Source organism: Polypterus senegalus, chromosome 4 (assembly GCF_016835505.1).
Source record: "Polypterus senegalus isolate Bchr_013 chromosome 4, ASM1683550v1, whole genome shotgun sequence".
Lineage (NCBI taxonomy): Eukaryota > Metazoa > Chordata > Cladistia > Polypteriformes > Polypteridae > Polypterus > Polypterus senegalus.
In genome coordinates this window covers 88,377,964-88,396,517 of record NC_053157.1, presented here as the reverse complement: position 1 = coordinate 88,396,517, position 18,554 = coordinate 88,377,964, and the positions used below count along the sequence as shown (strand labels likewise).

Genomic DNA, 18,554 nt, shown 5'->3' with positions numbered 1-18,554 from the left:
CTTCTAATTCATTCGCGGACAAACAAAGATCAAGATCCAAATGAAGATTATATATAGAGATTTTATACTTCATTCTTCTAAGAGTACCTTGAAGTAACTGACCTGGGACAACCTACTTAAAAATACAACAATGTTTCGTTTGGAAAATGTTAAATAAAGTGGCTCTGTAAGTTTTCTTATTCAGTATTGACAACAATAATCAGAAAAATATCTGTTAATCTAAATCAGTTAGTAGTCTGGCATAGTATCTCAAAATCATTAGTCAAAAGCCTAGTAAATGTAACCTGCAAAAGAAAAGCAAAGACACAAAAAATAAGTATAACAAACCATGACATGAAAACAATGCTAGAACCCAATCCTGGCTAGCTTAGTGTCTTTTACATAATAAACAACAGCTCCAACAGTATGCTTGAAAAGGAACATTGTAATATACAAACCAGATTCCAAAAAAGTTGGGACACTATACAAATTGTGAATAAAAACTGAATGCAATGATGTGGAGGTGCCAACTTCTAATATTTTATTCAGAATAGAACATAAATCACGGAACAAAAGTTTAAACTGAGAAAATGTATCATTTTAAGGGAAAAATATGTTGATTCAGAATTTCAAGGTGTCAACAAATCCCAAAAAAGTTGGGACAAGGCCATTTTCACCACTGTGTGGCATCTCCCCTTCTTCTTACAACACTCAACAGACGTCTGGGGACCGAGGAGACCAGTTTCTCAAGTTTAGAAATAGGAATGCTCTCCCATTCTTGTCTAATAGAGGCCTCTAACTGTTCAATCGTCTTGGGCCTTCTTTGTCGCACCTTCCTCTTTATGATGCGCCAAATGTTCTCTATAGGTGAAAGATCTGGACTGCAGACTGGCCATTTCAGTACCCGGATCCTTCTCCTACGCAGCCATGATGTTGTGATTGATGCAGAATGTGGTATGGCATTATCTTGTTGAAAAATGCAGGGTCTTCCCTGAAAGAGATGACGTCTGGATGGGAGCATATGTTGTTCTAGAACCTGAATATATTTTTCTGCATTGATGGTGCATTTCCAGATATGCAAGCTGCCCATGCCACATGCACTCATGCAACACCATACCATCAGAGATGCAGGCTTCTGAACTGAGCGTTGATAACAACTTGGGTTGTCCTTGTCCTCTTTGGTCCGGATGACATAGCGTCCCAGATTTCCAAAAGAACTTGAATCGTGACTCGTCTGACCACAGAACAGTCTTCCATTTTGCCACACTCCATTTTAAATGATCCCTGGCCCAGTGACAACATCTGAGCTTGTGGATCTTGCTTAGAAATGGCTTCTTCTTTGCACTGTAGAGTTTCAGCTGGCAACGGCGGATGGCACGGTGGATTGTGTTCACTGACAATGGTTTCTGGAAGTATTCCTGAGCCCATTCTGTGATTTCCTTTACAGTAGCATTCCTGTTTGTGGTGCAGTGTCGTTTAAGGGCCCGGAGATCACGGGCATCCAGTATGGTTTTACGGCCTTGACCCTTACGCACAGAGATTGTTCCAGATTCTCTGAATCTTCGGATGATGTTATGCACAGTTGATGATGATAGATGCAAAGTCTTTGCAATTTTTCGCTGGGTAACACCTTTCTGATATTGCTCCACTATCTTTCTGCGCAACATTGTGGGAATTGGTGATCCTCTACCCATCTTGGCTTCTGAGAGACACTGCCACTCTGAGAAGCTCTTTTTATACCCAATCATGTTGCCAATTGACCTAATTAGTTTTTATTGGTCTTCCAGCTCTTCATTATGCTCAAATTTACTTTTTCCAGCCTCTTATTGCTACTTGTCCCAACTTTTTTGGGATTTGTTGACACCGTGAAATTTTGAATCAACATATTTTTCCTTTAAAATGATACATTTACTCGGATTAAACGTTTGATCTGTTATCTACGTTCTATTACAAATAAAATATTGACATTTGCCATCTCCACATCATTGCATTCAGTTTTTATTCACAATTTGTTTAGTGTCCCAACTTTTTTGGAATCCGGTTTGTAATTTATACTAGCGATGAAATAGCTATTTCTGCTACTACAGCAGTAATTACAGCACTGCTGTAATGAGGAAGTTAAGCCTGGAATATATGCAAGTCATATTACTGTGAATTTGTTCCTATACTAGAAAATGTAAATAATAATAATAAATATAATACATAATTTTCAGCTGTTCCATGTAATATTTGTATCCCCAACCTGGAAAGAAGCTATAAATATGTATTTTATCACGTTTCCTTTTCAAGTTAGAAAGACATTTAAACTTTTCTTTACTTATTTATTCTGCTTAGAGACATAGCAAAATACAAACCTATAAAGGCAGCAGCAGGTTCAAGACAGACATGATAGTTACTGCAAAATACACACAAATGTAATCAGCATGGAACAATTAAACAAACTCTGTACCAGAAGAATGTTTATCAAAAATAGATTCTGTAATGAAACTTCTGACGAGTTAGAGGTTGTAAGCAAAGAAATCCAAAGCTACTGAAACAGGGCATTATGATGACAAAATAAAATGCATAATCTTAGGATTTATGTGGAAATTCCAGATCAATTACCAAGCAAACAAACTCTGCGCTTTGGAGAATTACAAGTAACATACCTGATGTATTTTTGAATCTCTCTGCATGATGTGTCCGGAGTTATTTCAGCTGGAGTTATTTTAAGATTTCTGTTAGGCCATATAAATACCGGGCTGGCACGAATATTGAACGCAAAAGATTCAGATGACACTTGTAGTGAGACATCTTGTACAGCTTTTGTAATGGCTTTCTGTATTGTTGCTTCTGAAAATAAGCAATGATTGCAAATTTGAAGTTCAATGAAGATCTGATTATGTATTAAACAGCAATGTTTAACATTTGACCTTTGCTTCAGAAATTAGGCTTTTAAAAAGCAGGGAAACAGGATTCACAATTCATTTACTGATATTTAAAAAAATTTAAATCAATAAAATAAGGTAATAGTAATGATATAACATATAAAACACAATCTATCAATAAACACAAACAAATAAAATGTAGGACTCTGTTAATGATATATGGTAAAGTTTGACAGTGGTAAAACTAACCTTCTTTACTATGCAGAGGAAAGGAAAGCTCAAGAGCCCCTCTGACACGGCAAAATATACTTTGATCCTCCAAAACCTGTGAGAAAAGAGAGAATATGAAAGTTTCTGTTTCAAATGTAAAATCTACTCAAAAAAAATAAACCGGTTTTAATTTGAGTAATATTAAAAAAATAAATAAAAACATGTTCTTTTAACTCTGAAGCAAGTCTAAAAATAAGGCATAATGCAAAATGTAATTGTTTCCACTCCAATAAATGTATCAAATAATTATCTTTAACTTAAAAAAAAAAAAAAAACACTTCGTCCAAAACATTTAAAATTTTATTGTATTGAATCCTTCATCGGCAGTCTCACAACTAAAACCAGGCGGTTTGAAAATGAATTAAAAATAATTGCCTTAGACATCATCAACGTGGTAAAGACACTGACAGGAAAGAATCAGCAAGCAACAAATTGATAATGTGAAATAGATTCATCCAACAGGAGGCAACACCATAAGCTGGTAACAACTTCAAATATGCTACTCATCAACTTCTTTATAAATATAAATTCTGGTGCTTAAAAAATCTGGAAGAGTAAAACAGAGGGTGCATTGCTTCAGTGTTATGCAACGTAGAAGAGCACCTAATTTTGGCACTTTTTTTTAGCTACTTGTCCTTTAACAATCATTCTGTAGCAGAATTCAGGAAAGATCAGGCATCACTATCAAATTTGGTTACATTTCTGATTGTCCTTATTCCACAAGAAAAAGATATCAAATGTTTGGGCTTCAGGTGTTACACTCTTTTTCTCAACCACACTAGAGCATTATGCAGCTGTATACACTCCATATCACAAAACTGTAACAGGACACCATGAAGTTAGAACCATTCGTTCATTCATTTTACAAACTTTCACATTCAAATACAGCTTCATAGTTGACTAGAGTGTTTCCCCGGCAATATTGGCTGCAAGAAGGGAACAATCTTAATGAGATGGTCATTTCATTACAGAGGAAAATTACTCAGACAAACGCACACTCACTAGTATTTGGGCAGTTAAAAATCATAAATCACTTTAACCTACAAGTCTATAAGATACTAAAGTACTCAGAAGTATAACTGGAGAATATGCAAACCTCACATAGACTTTGACCATGCCAAAATTTTAAACAGGTATCAGTGCCTAAATGTAACATTCTAGAGTATCTAGCCAAAGTAAAATAAACAAAATGCAAATTTACCTTTTAATACAACCCTGTTTCCAAAGAAGTTGAGACACTGTGTAAAATGTAAATTAAAACAATGCAATGATTTGCAAATCAAGTAAGCCCTGTGTTTAATTGAAAATAGTACAAGGACAACATATCAAATGTTAAAACTGAGAAATGTTATTGTTTTAAGATAAATGTATGCTAATTTTGAATGCAATGTCAGCTAACACATTTCATAAAAGTTGGAACCGAGGGATATTTACCACTGTGTTGCAACACCTCTTCTTTGAACCACATTCTCTAAACGCTTGGGAAATGAGGATACCAATGTAGTTTTGAAAGTAAAATGCTGTCCCATTCTTGGCTGATATAGGATTTCAGCCACTCAACATTTTGGGGTCTCCTTTGTTGTATTTTTCATTTCATAATACACCAAATGTTTTTACTGGGTGACAGGTCTGGATTGCATGCAGACCAGTTTAGCACCCAGCCTCTTTTACTACAGAGCCATGTTGTTGCAAGACATGCAGAATGTGGTTTGGCTTTGTCTTACTAAAATACATTGTCTGGATGGCAGCATACAGTATGTTGCTTCAAAACCTGAATATACTGTTCAGCATTAATGGAGCCTTCCCAGATGTGCAAACTACCAATGCACTAATGTAACCCCATTCCATCATGCATGTTGGTTTTTGAGCTGTGTGCGGATAACAAGCCGAGGACACAGTGTCCATGATTTCCAAAAAGAATTTCAAATTTTTATTTGTCAGCCCACAGGACAGTTTTCTACTTTGTCTCAGTCATTCTTACATGAACTCAGGCCCAGAAGCCTATAGGTGCAACTAGTCATATTCCAAGAGGGTGGTTCTGTGCTGTGTATGTCCAAAAAATTTTTTCCTGATACCTCTATGATGCAATAAACTTCTATATTTTCTTGTTTTACAAAAATAATTTTATTAAACAGAATTTTACTTTGTAACTATTACAGATTAGTGCTTCTGCCTCTGAAAAATTCTTGAAAACAGTCTATTCTGAGATTCATGAGGACATTGGTTACAGTTTTTTGGATGTTTTCAATCAGCTGCTTTAATTTCATTAAGGAACTCACATAAAATTAAAAGATGGCTCTGTTTCATGGAAATCTATTCTCAAAGACATCTCTTTATCCTCAAAAAAACTATCTACATATCCTGTTTAAATCTTCTCACTGGTTATGTTTTATACCCTACAAGCCGCTGGTCTGTCCGCTATAACTGCCATCAATGCCTACTGAATGTGTGGTTGCTACCTTGTATTGTTTTTTTAAGACATCTATCATCAAATTTTATCTCCTCAGATTTTTTTTTTTTTTTAATACCATTCCGCTCTTACAAAATATTTCTCTATTTGGACCCCTCTACTCTTTCCCTCACTGTCATCGGCAGAGATTGTTTATTTGAGGCACAATCTCCAGAAAACTGCATTATCCTTATACTGGAGATCTTCCAAATACTCTCTGCCTGACTTCTTTTTTTCCAGAAAATGTAGCTTACATTGTAAACTGGACTCTCTTGACCAATGAATGGCGGGAGACGCAGTTCTTCAATTCAAAAGCACAGAATTATGGGAATGTGTTTTCCAATTTGCAATTGTACACTGCTTCTTCTGGAAGTAACTGTTAATATTTTAGTAAAAAAATGCATCCGTTTTGACCATACAACTGGATAATGGACATTTAGATTATGTTACTCGAGTAACATGATAAATGTTTTCTTTTTTCCATGGACATTCTTTACATCATTTGCAATTGTACAGCATGGGTCCCCATTAGGCACCATTATAACATACATTTTTTTCTGCAATTCTGCATGAAAACATGAGAATAAAAATTTTTGCCCATTACTACAAACTACACGTGTGCAGTTTTGGTCTCTATATGACAAAAGCACAAAACATTACTAAATTAAGTCGAGAGAATTACTAACAGTCTTATTCCAGGAATGAGCTATGAGGAAAGATTAAAGGAATCAAAATAAGGATATTATATATATATATATATATGCAGTTGTGACACCAAGGATTTCCGCAGGGCATGCCGGGAGCCGGGACTTAGAGTCTGGTACAGCCCTGCTGGGTTCCATGAGGGCTGCCAGGAAATCTGCAGATCCCTACAGTGGACTTCCACCAACACCTGGGATTGATTCCAGGTAATACTAATGAGGCACCTGGAGCACTCCCAGGAACTGAATAAAAGGAGCCACCTCACTCCATTCGGGGAGCTAGAGTCAGGAGGTGGAGGACAAAGCTTGATAAGAGAGGAGTGGAGGCGGCAGAAAAAGAGAGAAGGAAGAGAAAGAAGAATGAAAGGACTGACTGTGCTATGCTTTGTTGTACTGTGCTGTGGGAGCAAAGAAAAAGAGCTCCACCACTGAAAGAAAGTGCTATGTGTGCTGGAAGTTGTGTCAGGTTAGGGCATTTGTACGCGCCATGGTGGTCCACAATAAATATTGAGACACGTGAATCCCTGTCTTGCACCCCAAAACATGAGGCTGAGTCTCAGTACTTTAGCAAAACAAGCTTGTATTCAGCTTGAAACAGAAACAGCAGGGTTATATATTGTAGCAAGATCTACACTCTCCTATACACAGACACAGCAGACAGGCTGGGTTGTGGCGAGGTTAGTGGTCATGTAATACTGTTCCTTGCATTTATTATGTTCATTGCATCACCCGTCAATGACAGGCACTTATAGCGCAACCGCGATCAGCTCAGAGTTGCTTCCAAGGCATTCTGCTGCAGTGCTGTGACCGTGCGGTTGCCCCAGCAACACACAAACAATCTTCCACAGACTTGGTAATCGTGCTTTGTGTTGTCCTGTTTTAGGGGGGGGATCTCAAAATAGTTCAGAAACCTCACAATATACTAAGATTACCAGGATGTGTTCTGAGATTTTTCTGATAAGACAAAAATTTCAAGATAAAGTAGTTGAAATTAGCAATTATGGCACCAGATAGTGGCGATGTGCTTCCTATTGATTAGCACTCACAAGGAAAATGTTCACTGTACTCAGTACACAGGACAATAATCTATACGCACATTTAAAACTGAAATGTTTAAGGATGGTACAATCCTGATGGTTTCAGGATTGTGTGTCAATTTCAGGATGGTGTGTCATTATGATGGGGAACGTGCAACGCTTGAATGTAAAAGCACCACAAATGCATTTGTATGTGATATTTTGCTTCACCACATCGAACCATTCATCAAACATCGAAGCACGCACATCAATCCTGTTGGATTCATAAAGCAGCTTTCTGTCACATGTAGATAGTAAATAAAGACTCTGACATCATGTTCCAACTTTATCACATTGTGCCCCCCGACTCTTTGCTGGTACTGCAATTTGCGCACCCATCCCATTATTGTCTGAGGACGGGCTCAGAGAACACGTCAAATGAATGCCGAGAACACATGGCAGCCATGATGCGTGCGTGTACGTGCTCTGAGCGTGAAGTATAAACTGGCTCTTATAAGATGAGGTGGCATGGCACAAGGAAGAAAAACAATGCATAGCATTAACGGCCCTGAAGATATTGTTGACTGAGGCCCCATTGCTGGAGTACTATGACGTTAGCCAGTCTATCAAGGTTTCTATTGCTACTTCAAAAAATGGGTTGGGAGCTGTACTTTTACAAAATGAACCACAAGTAGCGTATGCATCCTAAGCTATAACTGAAATACAGCAACATTATGCAAAAACTGAAATACTTTCAATTGTTTTTGGGCTAAAAATCAATTTGTATATGAAAAAGATGTTGAGGTCAAAACTGATTGCAACCAAACCATTAGAAGCAATATTCAAAAAACCTCTTAGTAGTGCACCACCAAGAATCAACAGAAATACCAGGTAACGGTCATATATAAACCTGGAAAAGAAATTCATTTTTCAGACACCTTGTTACAAGCATTCTTGCCAGTCAGTGAAAAAAACATGTAAGTGAACTTGAAGATAGTGGAACTGAAGCAAAAGTCCAAATGTTGATAGAAAACTGACTGGCTGAAGCTAACAAGCTTAAAAAGATTAAAGAATTAACAGAAAAAGACATAGCATTAAGAAAATTACAACATAATATACAGAATGAATGGCCAACAAAAAGAAATACAGTCCCAATTGAATACAACAGTATTGGAATTTCACAGAAAAGATCCATGTATTTGAGAAAAAATAAATATCCCAGCAGTTCTTAAAGAAGACATGCTAAAACACATAGAGTACATGAGAGTCAACTTGGTATAGAAAGTTGTAGAGGTAGATGTGAGGTTATGGATACAATGAGGCTATTAGAAATAAACTGGATACATTAGAATTAAAAGTCAAGACTGAGGTAAAAAGCTTAGGGGTAATTGTTGACTGTAATCTGAATTTTAAATCGCATATTAATCAGATCACTAGGACAGCATTTTTTCACTTAAGAAACATAGCTAAAGTTAGACCTCTTATATCACTGAAAGATGCTGAGAAATTAATTCACGCATTTGTTTTCAGTCGACTAGATTACTGTAACGTACTCCTCTCAGGACTACCCAAAAAAGACATAAATCATTTGCAACTAGTGCAGAATGCAGCTGCTAGAATCCTAACTAGGAAAAGAAAATCTGAGCGCATCTCTCCAGTTTTGATGTCACTACACTGGTTACTTGTGTCATTCAGGATTGACTTTAAAATTTTGCTCATGGTTTATAAAGCTTTAAATAATCTTGCCCCATCTTATATATCGGAATGTCTGACACCTTATATTCCAAATCATAACCTTAGATCCTCTAATGAGTATCTCCTTAGAATTCCAAGAACAAAACTTAAAAGAAGTGGTGAGGCGGACTTCTGCTGCTATGCACCTAAAATCTGGAATAGCCTGCCAATAGGAACTCGCCAGACTAATACAGTAGAGCACTTTAAAACACTGCTGAAAACACATTACTTTAACATGGCCTTTTCATAACTTCACTTTAACTTAATTCTGATACTCTGTATGTTCAATTCATCATAATAACTATTCATGGTGGCTCTAAAATCCGTACTCTCTCTTTTGTTTCTTTTTCCGGTTCCTACTCAAAGCATCATGATGCTCCAACAATGATGGATGGATTAAAAGGCAGAAGTCTACATGACCATCATCATCAAGTCCTTCCGTGAGAACACTAAATCCAAAGTGGACTGTTTCATTTATGTTAGGTAGAATGCCCAGAGGGAACTGGGCAGTCTAATGGTCTGGAATCCCTACAGATTTTATTTTTTATCTCCAGCCGTCTGGATTTTTTTTTTTGTTTTTTCTGTCCACCCTGGCCATTGGACCTTACTCTTATTCTATGTTAATTAATGTTGACTTATTTTATTTTCCTACTAGGCTGACCCACCTGTTAAGTTGACCACTTCTTAAGGCAATTCAATATGTAGATCAATTTGATATTTTATACAAACTCATTAATTTGGTTATATTGCATTTGGGCGGTATTACTTTAATATTTGTAGTTTCTGTTATTTTTGTGATGAAATTTTAACTTTTTTTCTATATTGAGGTCGCCCTTTTGAACCCTCCCTGATATTTACTACGTGGTGAGACATTTGTACTCCATCAACATTAATTATTTCCAGAGACATAATTTTGTCTATTTTTCCAGCGCATCACGCACAAAAGCAAGGGAACGATGGGAGCACCAGAACTCTGCTCACATCATGTCGCTTCGTACCCCAAGCTGCAAGTAGTAAGTCTGTGATAAGTGGAATACCACTACGCTTTCCACTCACGGGACGGAAGGACAATCCCGACCGCTTTTATATAGTAAGAAATAAGAAGAAGATATCGCACAGTCTGGAATAGAAAATCATCTTTTACCTGGAAAAACGAAACTACAAATCCCATCGTGCATTGCAAAATGGATGGGGCGTGTGTGAAACTCCGCGCCTGCGTAGCACTCACGGGACGGAAGGACACCCAACCGCTATTATATAGACGGATTCTACATTATGTAAAGCACTTTGAGCTACTTTTCGTATGAAAATGTGCTATATAAATAAATGTTGTTGTTGTTGTTGTATGTAATGGCCAGGAATGGGGAATGACATTGAGAAATTAGTGAGCACATGTGCAGTCTGTACAAAGTATAGTAAAACACAGCAATATCAGCCTCTCCAGACACATGGGGTTCCAGGGAGACCTTGGCAAAAGATAAGGGTAGACTTGTTCAATTTTACCAATAGTGACTATCTAGTAATCGTAGATTACTTCTCAAAGTTCTTAAAAACAATTCACCTTAAGCCAGGATACAAAAAAACAATTCCCTTCAAGATACAAAATCACAGTTATAAAACTTCTAAAAATCAAACTTTGCTCGCCATGGTATTCCCAAGGTTATTATAACTAATAATGGTCAATAGTTTTCAAGCACAGAGTTTAAGAAACCTGCCCAAGATTGGGTATTTGTACATGGAATCTCCAACCCACATTATTCACATTTTGTCCAACAGAATGGCAGAATGCACATTACAAACTTTGAAGCTGCTAATGAAAAAACCCAAAGCCAACAATAAAAATACATATATGGCATTATCAGATTCACCTAACACCCTTTCATAGGATATCGGATTGTCACCAACACAACTCCTAATGGGTAGAAGGTTGAAAACAAAGCATCTCAATTACTGACTCCACAGCTTGTCAGAAACTGTGTACAGGTCCACCTAAAAAAGAAACTGTAGTGCACGTTCATTCCTTGCCTATGAGATGGTACACGTGAGAGAGTGCTAATACAGTAAGAAGGATGGAATCCTGACATCATTAAAGGTTTTGCAGAACAGCCAAAATCATACATTTTGGAAACACCAGATTGTCAACAGTACGGAAGAAACAGAAAATCTATTAGGAAGACAAATGAACAATTCAGTCAAGCAACAGGAACATTTAAAAACCCTGATGTATAAAGTGTGAAACAGCCTTAAATAATAACACTGAAGTCATCTAATGCTCTATGGAAAACAAATGCAACACAGACAGTACAACCTGTAACACGTAAACCATCATATAAAACCTCAAGTAGAAGAACAGTGAGAAAACCAGCAAGAGACAGGGATGAGTGAAAAACTGTTAAAAACAGGAAAAAAAAACTTCATATGTAAAATGTTTGGAAAATATTTTTTGTGTGTCTGCATGTATACTTGTTTTTTGGGCTAGAATTTATTTATTTATTTATTTCAAAAAAGGGAATGTCATGATTTAAATAAAAAAGAATGTGCTGTCAGTGTTTGTGATGAACAAATGTCTTGGTAGTTCACTATCATAAATGAATCAAGCTATGATTGAACAGAATGAAGCACATTTTTCTTTATACTGTAGCTGATGGAGAAAATGTTTTTCAGCATGTGATTGTAATGGAAGGATTTTTCTAAAGAGAGGGGGGGATCAAGAGAGCAGATGGGCGTTGGTCGCTCAGCGCAAAAACCAGCTTCAAGAAGGAAAAGTACTGGGAATATGGCCAGAGGGTCATGCTGACTTGTTTTTCACTTCAAGGGGCTTCACTACGCAATTCTTATTTTTGTGTGCCTCCTGGTACCAGGTGTCGTCATCATCAGGACCAAGTGCAAAACAACACCGCGTCCCGTGGAAAGGTGTGTGTGTGCTGAAACTAATCACTTCTGTATACACTGCTTAAACGTAAGCCGCTTTGGGCAAGGACGCTCAATTAGTATATAAGGGAAGGTTCCGCCCTCAGTTTCTTTGGAGGATCAACCGTGGGGACAGCGCGCACCGCCCGGTAAATGAAAGGCTAAAAGGGTTGATCCTTTGACAAGACTGACAAGCGGGCCCCCTCAGTCTACTGGTCTGGGATGATGGCTCTGGGTCTTTTGATGTATGTTACTGTATGTATGTATGTTATTGTAAGTATAAGTTTGTCTCTTTATTTCTATAACCCATTCATATGTATTTAAATGTTATAATTGATTAAGTAAACAAAGTAGAAGTATTGGACCTCTTCTCTCTGATTCTTTGCCTACTTATGTTCTAATCCCTTAAACCATTTTCCCGTAACAAAACAGTGATAAGAGAACAGGATGGTGATTTTGAGTGAGTAAAAGTATTTAGTAACTTTTTTTTTGGTAGGTAGACATCCACTCAAATCCACTGAATACTGAAACAGTACTAATTTTACTCTTTGATTCTAATGGATTGTGGAGTGTTTAAGTTTTCAATGACTCGGATTTAAATCACCTCTGTAACATTACCAAATACAGCTTTAATATAGAGTTCTGCTGCAATCTCTTTCACACTACCCCTACTTTGTAAGTATCCAAAGGCACTAAAGTTTTTATTTTCATCTTTTAAATATTCTAAAGGCAAACCTACATTAAAAAAAGAACTTTTCATTACTATAATTAACTGTTATATTACAGGATTAGGTGGTGCACTGGTAGCGCTGCTGCCTAGCAGTTAGGAGACCCAGGTTTGCTTCCCAGGTCCTCCCGGCGTGGAGTTTGCATGTTCTCCCCATGTCTGCGTGGGTTTCCTCTGGGTGCTCTAGTTTCCTCCCACAGTCTAAAGACATGCAGGTTAGGTGCAATCCTAAATTGTTCCTGGTGTGTGTGCCCTGCGGTGGGCTGGAGCCCTGCCCGGGATTTGTTCCCTGCCTTGCGCCCTGTGTTGGCTGGGATTGGCTCCAGTAGACCCACATGAACCTGTAGTTAGGATATAGCGGGTTGGATAATGGATGGATGGATTACAGGATTTTGCCATTATGCTACATCTTTATGGGAAATTAAACGGGGGTGGGGAAATAGTAAAAAGGAAATAGAGGGTCTAACAGACTTCTGGACATTGCAGTCAGAAGCTTAAATGAACAAATTAAAAAAGCTGCCATCAGACACCTTTAAAAAATGTTTATATAAGAAATTAAATGCTCTTATTTCACACTATTTAAATCAAATAAAACAAGAGTCGGACTATAGCAAATAAATGTACATTCTGTCCCACATACATACAGTTCATGTAAATTACTGTTCAAAAAACGGATTTTTTAAAATAAAACTAGAAATACCAGCAGATTAAAGCAAATTAAAGTAAAACTGCAAACTAGAAAGCATTCGCTCGTCCTTTGATTTTATCCATCCATTCGTTTTCCAAACCTCACTGATCCCAAATCTATGTCAGGGTGACGCCATCCACAGACACACTGTTAAGTCACAGCCGGGCTGCCGCAGCTGTCTCACAGGCTACTGAATCAGTTTACGAGTGGTGAAACAAAAAAAGAAAACGTCGGTTCTGGCAACAAAGACAGGTCCTTAAGTGCTGCTATACTGAACACAAGCTAAGGGCTGAGTGAGATTTGCAAACAGCACAGTGCTTATCCGTGTTAAGATAGCAGAGCTGCTCAGAAGCACCTGAGAGTAGGCTGACTCAGCTAAGAAAAGGACTGGACACTGAAGTCTGTTAAAGGGGACTGGGGTCCTCCAGATCTGTTTTGTATTACTGATTGTTATTTACTTGTTAAAGAATAAAGAGTGGTTCCCACAGAATGCGCGAATAAATGCGTGTTGTGGTTGTTTTGATGAGGCGGGGAGTAATTACGGGTAAGGGTCTCCACACCTTAAAATGAGAACATTGACGCATTGACTGAGGCAAGTCAACCGGCATATGGGTCTCAGCAATAAAACTGGGGTTCTTTCAACACCAAAAACATGACTGCTTTCTAACAAACTACTGACAGCAGGATAAACACAATGAGTCATGAATTCCAAGTGTTCTGTCAGTTTTAACGACATATGCCATTCCAATAAGTTACTTTTTCAGTACAGTTCTATAAGCAAGGACAGTAAGAGTAAATATAGTCCTAATTTTACAAAAATTACACCTATACAGCATGAATTAAATGGTAACTGGAAAACTTTAATACCAAAAAATATACTGACCATGACGGCACAGAAAGGAACTCTGCTTTGATTCGCTTCTATTTAAACGTGGCTTTACATTGTTGCATTGTCGCAGTCGCATATCCCGTCGCTCTGGTGATGACGACACAACATGCTGCGAATCAGTGTACTTAACGACATGTATACAAACTGTTTATGCCTCTAATTCTTTGAGAAATCAAGGGAAAGTCAATTTGTTTATTTAAAACTGAAACCGATCAAGTACAGACATACATAAAAATACTGAGTAGCAAAAATACAGAGCGTTTATTTAGATGTTAAACTGAATGCTAAATCATCCTTTTTGGCTGCTGAAGATCTTTCTTTTACATTACTGTCCTTAAGATTTTCGCTTTGCGAATCACTGGATAATCGAGATGAGTCGGGATAATCAGATGCAGCAATTTAAATAACTGTATGTCCGCAGTAAGTCCTCATCTGGATATCTAGAAAACATTAACAGAGTATATTTTACTTTCTGTATTACTTTGTTTCGTCTTAATCTATACTACTGTATATATTTAATTTAATCACAAGAAAAAAAAAAAAAAACAAATACCGGAATGTGTTTTCTTTCTAAATGTTAATTCGACTTGCCATACATAAAATAATGTAACCGTAAGTAAAATAGTTCCCAATAAATAACCTGCACATTTTTAGTTTCGATCATAGGTGAATACTTTAATGCCGGACCTAGGAGGAACCACTAAGGTGAGGTCCGCGTAAACACCTCCACAAAGAGCTGATGCACGGCGGTTGAGTGACATGGAAACGATCAGCCACTACCGAGAATATAGCCTAGAAACTATGAGCCACTGCGGCGATTTACTTGTCTAGCAAGGAGCTGCACGACTAGACTGCAATCACTAAGAGTCTTAATTGGATATACGTTTTGGCGTCTCCTGTGATTTTAACAGAAGCGTCGGGACTGAACTAGCACTTCAAAGTTCCATCAACAATTGCGTGTGTCTGTGTGGTCTACCATCGGGTCATTACACGATCGTTTAAACAGCTGACGTTTGAGGATCAGCTGCCGCATAATTTCGGAAAACTTGACATCGGGGAAGACGTACAGGTGATCGAAAATGTTTTGAGTTAAACATCAGTAAAGTCAAACAACTTTTATTTTTCTTCTGCAACTATACATCTGACATATCATTGGTACAGCGCGGAGAGTAGCCCATCAGATTGAGGTGTTCTAACTATATCCGCACTTAAAAGCGTGAGAGATGAGTTGTCAGATGCACGTCCTTTTGCTTATTAAAATACTCTCGAATATCTCAGACAGATTCAGAAATCAGGCTACAATTTTGTGAAAAAATTTACAATACTCGTTTTCACAGAAGGCGCACACAGCCTCACCATCACACCATCATGATTGTTATTAGAATTGTTTTTATAAATTTATAATTTAGTTTTTATGTTTATCACTCTCTTGTTTATATCTCAAACTGTATGGTTCCCCAAAACAAAGAAATAATTGTCTTATTTTCCTGTGAAGCTCTTTGCAACCTCTAGTAGAATTCCGGATACTACAGTGAAAGCAAAGCATGTGGCTGGAACTTAGCAGTAGTAGTGGTCAAACAGCACTCCCTGCTGGAGTACAACATATCGGCATGGAGAGAGCTTCTGTGCATTGTGCTCAAGGAAAATTCGCAACGTCTTCATCTATTTTTGTATTTTTCTGTTAAAATGAAAATATGAGACATTTGAAACATATTTAAGTTTAAAAATTAAAACAAAAATGATAACCCAAATGTTAAAAGTAAACTCTTCAAATATCTAATATCCCTTTAACACACTAAAAATGTAGAATAAAACGCAAAGTAGAATACAGTAGCAGAATTTTAAGCATGTCGACTTTTTTGTGAGATCTCCCAGTTTTCTTCCTTTCTGTTAATTATGCTACGTAAGTTATATAGCGGGTTATAAAGTGGAATGCAGACTACTAGATTGTAGGCGCACTGCTGCTGTCACTTCTGGCTGAAGCAAGATGCAGCACATTTATATTATTAATCTACCAGCTTTTAATTGCTCTTTCAATTTAGTTTTGCGGGGAGACTGATGCTATCTTAAATTAAATGACATATTTTCTATGGTAGTGACACCAATAGTCCTCCTCCCCATGCAGTTTTAATGTTTATTTACATGTTTTCTCCTCTTCTATATTGAACGCTAACAGCAAAAGCAACACCAATAGAATTATTGCTTTGCACACATGGTTTTGATATACCACGGACCAATTTTATATATATATATATAGTACAGGCCAAAAGTTTGGACACACCTCCTCATTCAATGTGTTTTCTTTATTTTCATGACCATTTACATTGGTAGATTCTCACTGAAGGCATCAAAACTATGAATAATAACTATAAATAAAACCATTTCAGGTGACTACCTGTTGAATCTCATCGAGAGAATGCCAAGAGTGTGCAAAGCAGTAATCAGAGCAAAGGGTGGCTATTTTAAAGAAACTCGAATATAAAACATGTTTTAGTTATTTCACCTTTTTTTGTTAAGTACATAACTCCTCATGTGTTCAGTCATAGTTTTGATGCCTTCAGTGAGAATCTACCAATGTAAATGGTCATGAAAATAAAGAAAACACATTGAATGAGGAGGTGTGTCCAAACTTTTGGCCTGTACTATATATATATATATATATATATATATATATATATATATATATATATATATATATATATATATATATATACGTCTTCTCTAAAACAGTTATATGAAACCAGGTATGTATAAGAAATCCCCCATTAAAAACGATAGATTTACAGGAATATCATATTTGATTATCTACAAGTTTAATTTTCACCTTCTTTTATGGTGGGAATTCTGCAAAGCCAAGTAGATAAGCCTTGGTTGGAAGTTAATGCTTCTGGCAAACTGAACCATATAGCTTTGATGCACTGGAAATTATCATAAACATAAGATTCCATAATATTTCAAGACCTACCTAATCCAGTTCAGCATTGCAGGGAAAAAGGAGGTGGAATTCAAAAGGGCAAAAGACTCTAAAGGCAATGCACTTATTTTACCTCCTGGAAATCATGCCCAGCCTACATGGATGAAAATCAGAAACCCTAACCACTAAACCATAAAAGCTTCAAATAATTATAAAGTAACATATTTTTATTGGCAATAAAGGGAGCAATGCCGCTTGTGCCCCAAACCCCTTACCCCCACACATTCTGTTCTCATTTTTTGAAACTACTATGCTATATTATCCCTTTCTCTAATGCATAAGCAATGCCACTGCCTTTACAATAATAGAAAGAAGCTTAAGTCAAGAACTCTTACAGCAATACATTCTGACACTTTAGATTTTCTGAACATTACCTTAAATATAACTTTATTTTGTTAAGTACTGAAGGATATATGGTATTTTATTTTGAAATTATGCCCATTTCCAACATACCACGGTTGCCTTAGAAGTATTGAAAATCAATCAGAATTATAGTTCTAGAGTTTAATGGAAAAATGCTTGTTAAAACTAAGATAATACACAAGGGTGGGGATTGATCTGTTCTTAACTCAATTCTTCTTTTTGTAAAAACTTGATTGTTTTGTATGGATTCCAATAAAATTAATAAAAAAAAAACAAAAAAAACTAAGATAATTCTGGCGTTAATATGCAAGGAAGAGAGTAATGGCTTGTTAGTTTTACTTGTTGTTAGTAGTAGCTTGTCACTTTTCTTAACAGTAATTTCACTTTGCTTTCTACGTCAGTTTAAGGATATCTATATTTCATAACTGTTTGTATTTAAAGCATTTCTGTGAATAGCACAGTGATGCACTTGTAAACAATGCTGCCTCCAGGATCCTGCATTTTCCTTCAAATCCCACATACAAGTGTTGTCTGTGTGGAGTTTGCACGTTCTCCCAGTGTTTAAGATTACCTTCCATATTCCAGAAAAGGTATCAGTTTATTTGGATATTCCAAATTAGGTGAGTTTGGTGTGTGTATGCATGTAATCCTTTTCATAGCTAAGTTCTGTCTTGCACCTGATGTTGCCAAGAAAGTTGTAAGACCCTGAACTGGATTATTAAATTTTGAGAATTTTAAGTTAAATAGATTACTGTTCACAAGATTTGATAAACGTTTTTATTATTTGGAAATTATAGAGAGTTTTTTTTTTCAATAACCTGGTAAATAGCAATTGATCTTCTAATAAAAAAGATTTTAAAAAATCACCATACAATATATATGATAAGTGGATGATTTTTAGGAAATGTAACATTCTCAGACCCCTCTAAACGAATTCAAGGTCGATATTTGACTATTTTTAACATGGGGATTCCGTTACACTAAACT

The 18,554-nt window shown here is 36.7% G+C and overlaps 1 protein-coding gene across 2 annotated transcripts in view; it reads right to left on the bottom strand.

Annotated features, from left to right (window-relative positions):
- ufsp2 (ufm1-specific peptidase 2) overlaps nt 1-14,328 on the bottom strand; it is a 60,933-nt gene extending 46,605 nt beyond the window's left edge. For both annotated transcript variants that reach the window (XR_005633349.1, XM_039750993.1), the window contains exons 1-3: nt 14,225-14,328; nt 3,096-3,171; nt 2,628-2,811 (exon numbers count right to left, since the gene is read on the bottom strand). Coding sequence is in view for 1 of the 2 variants with exons in the window: in XM_039750993.1 (XP_039606927.1) it covers nt 2,628-2,811; nt 3,096-3,171; nt 14,225-14,227 (263 nt within the window). In the remaining variant the exon portion in view is untranslated. The remainder of the gene's footprint in view (nt 1-2,627; nt 2,812-3,095; nt 3,172-14,224) is intronic.
- Between the last annotated feature and the right edge of the window lie 4,226 nt (nt 14,329-18,554).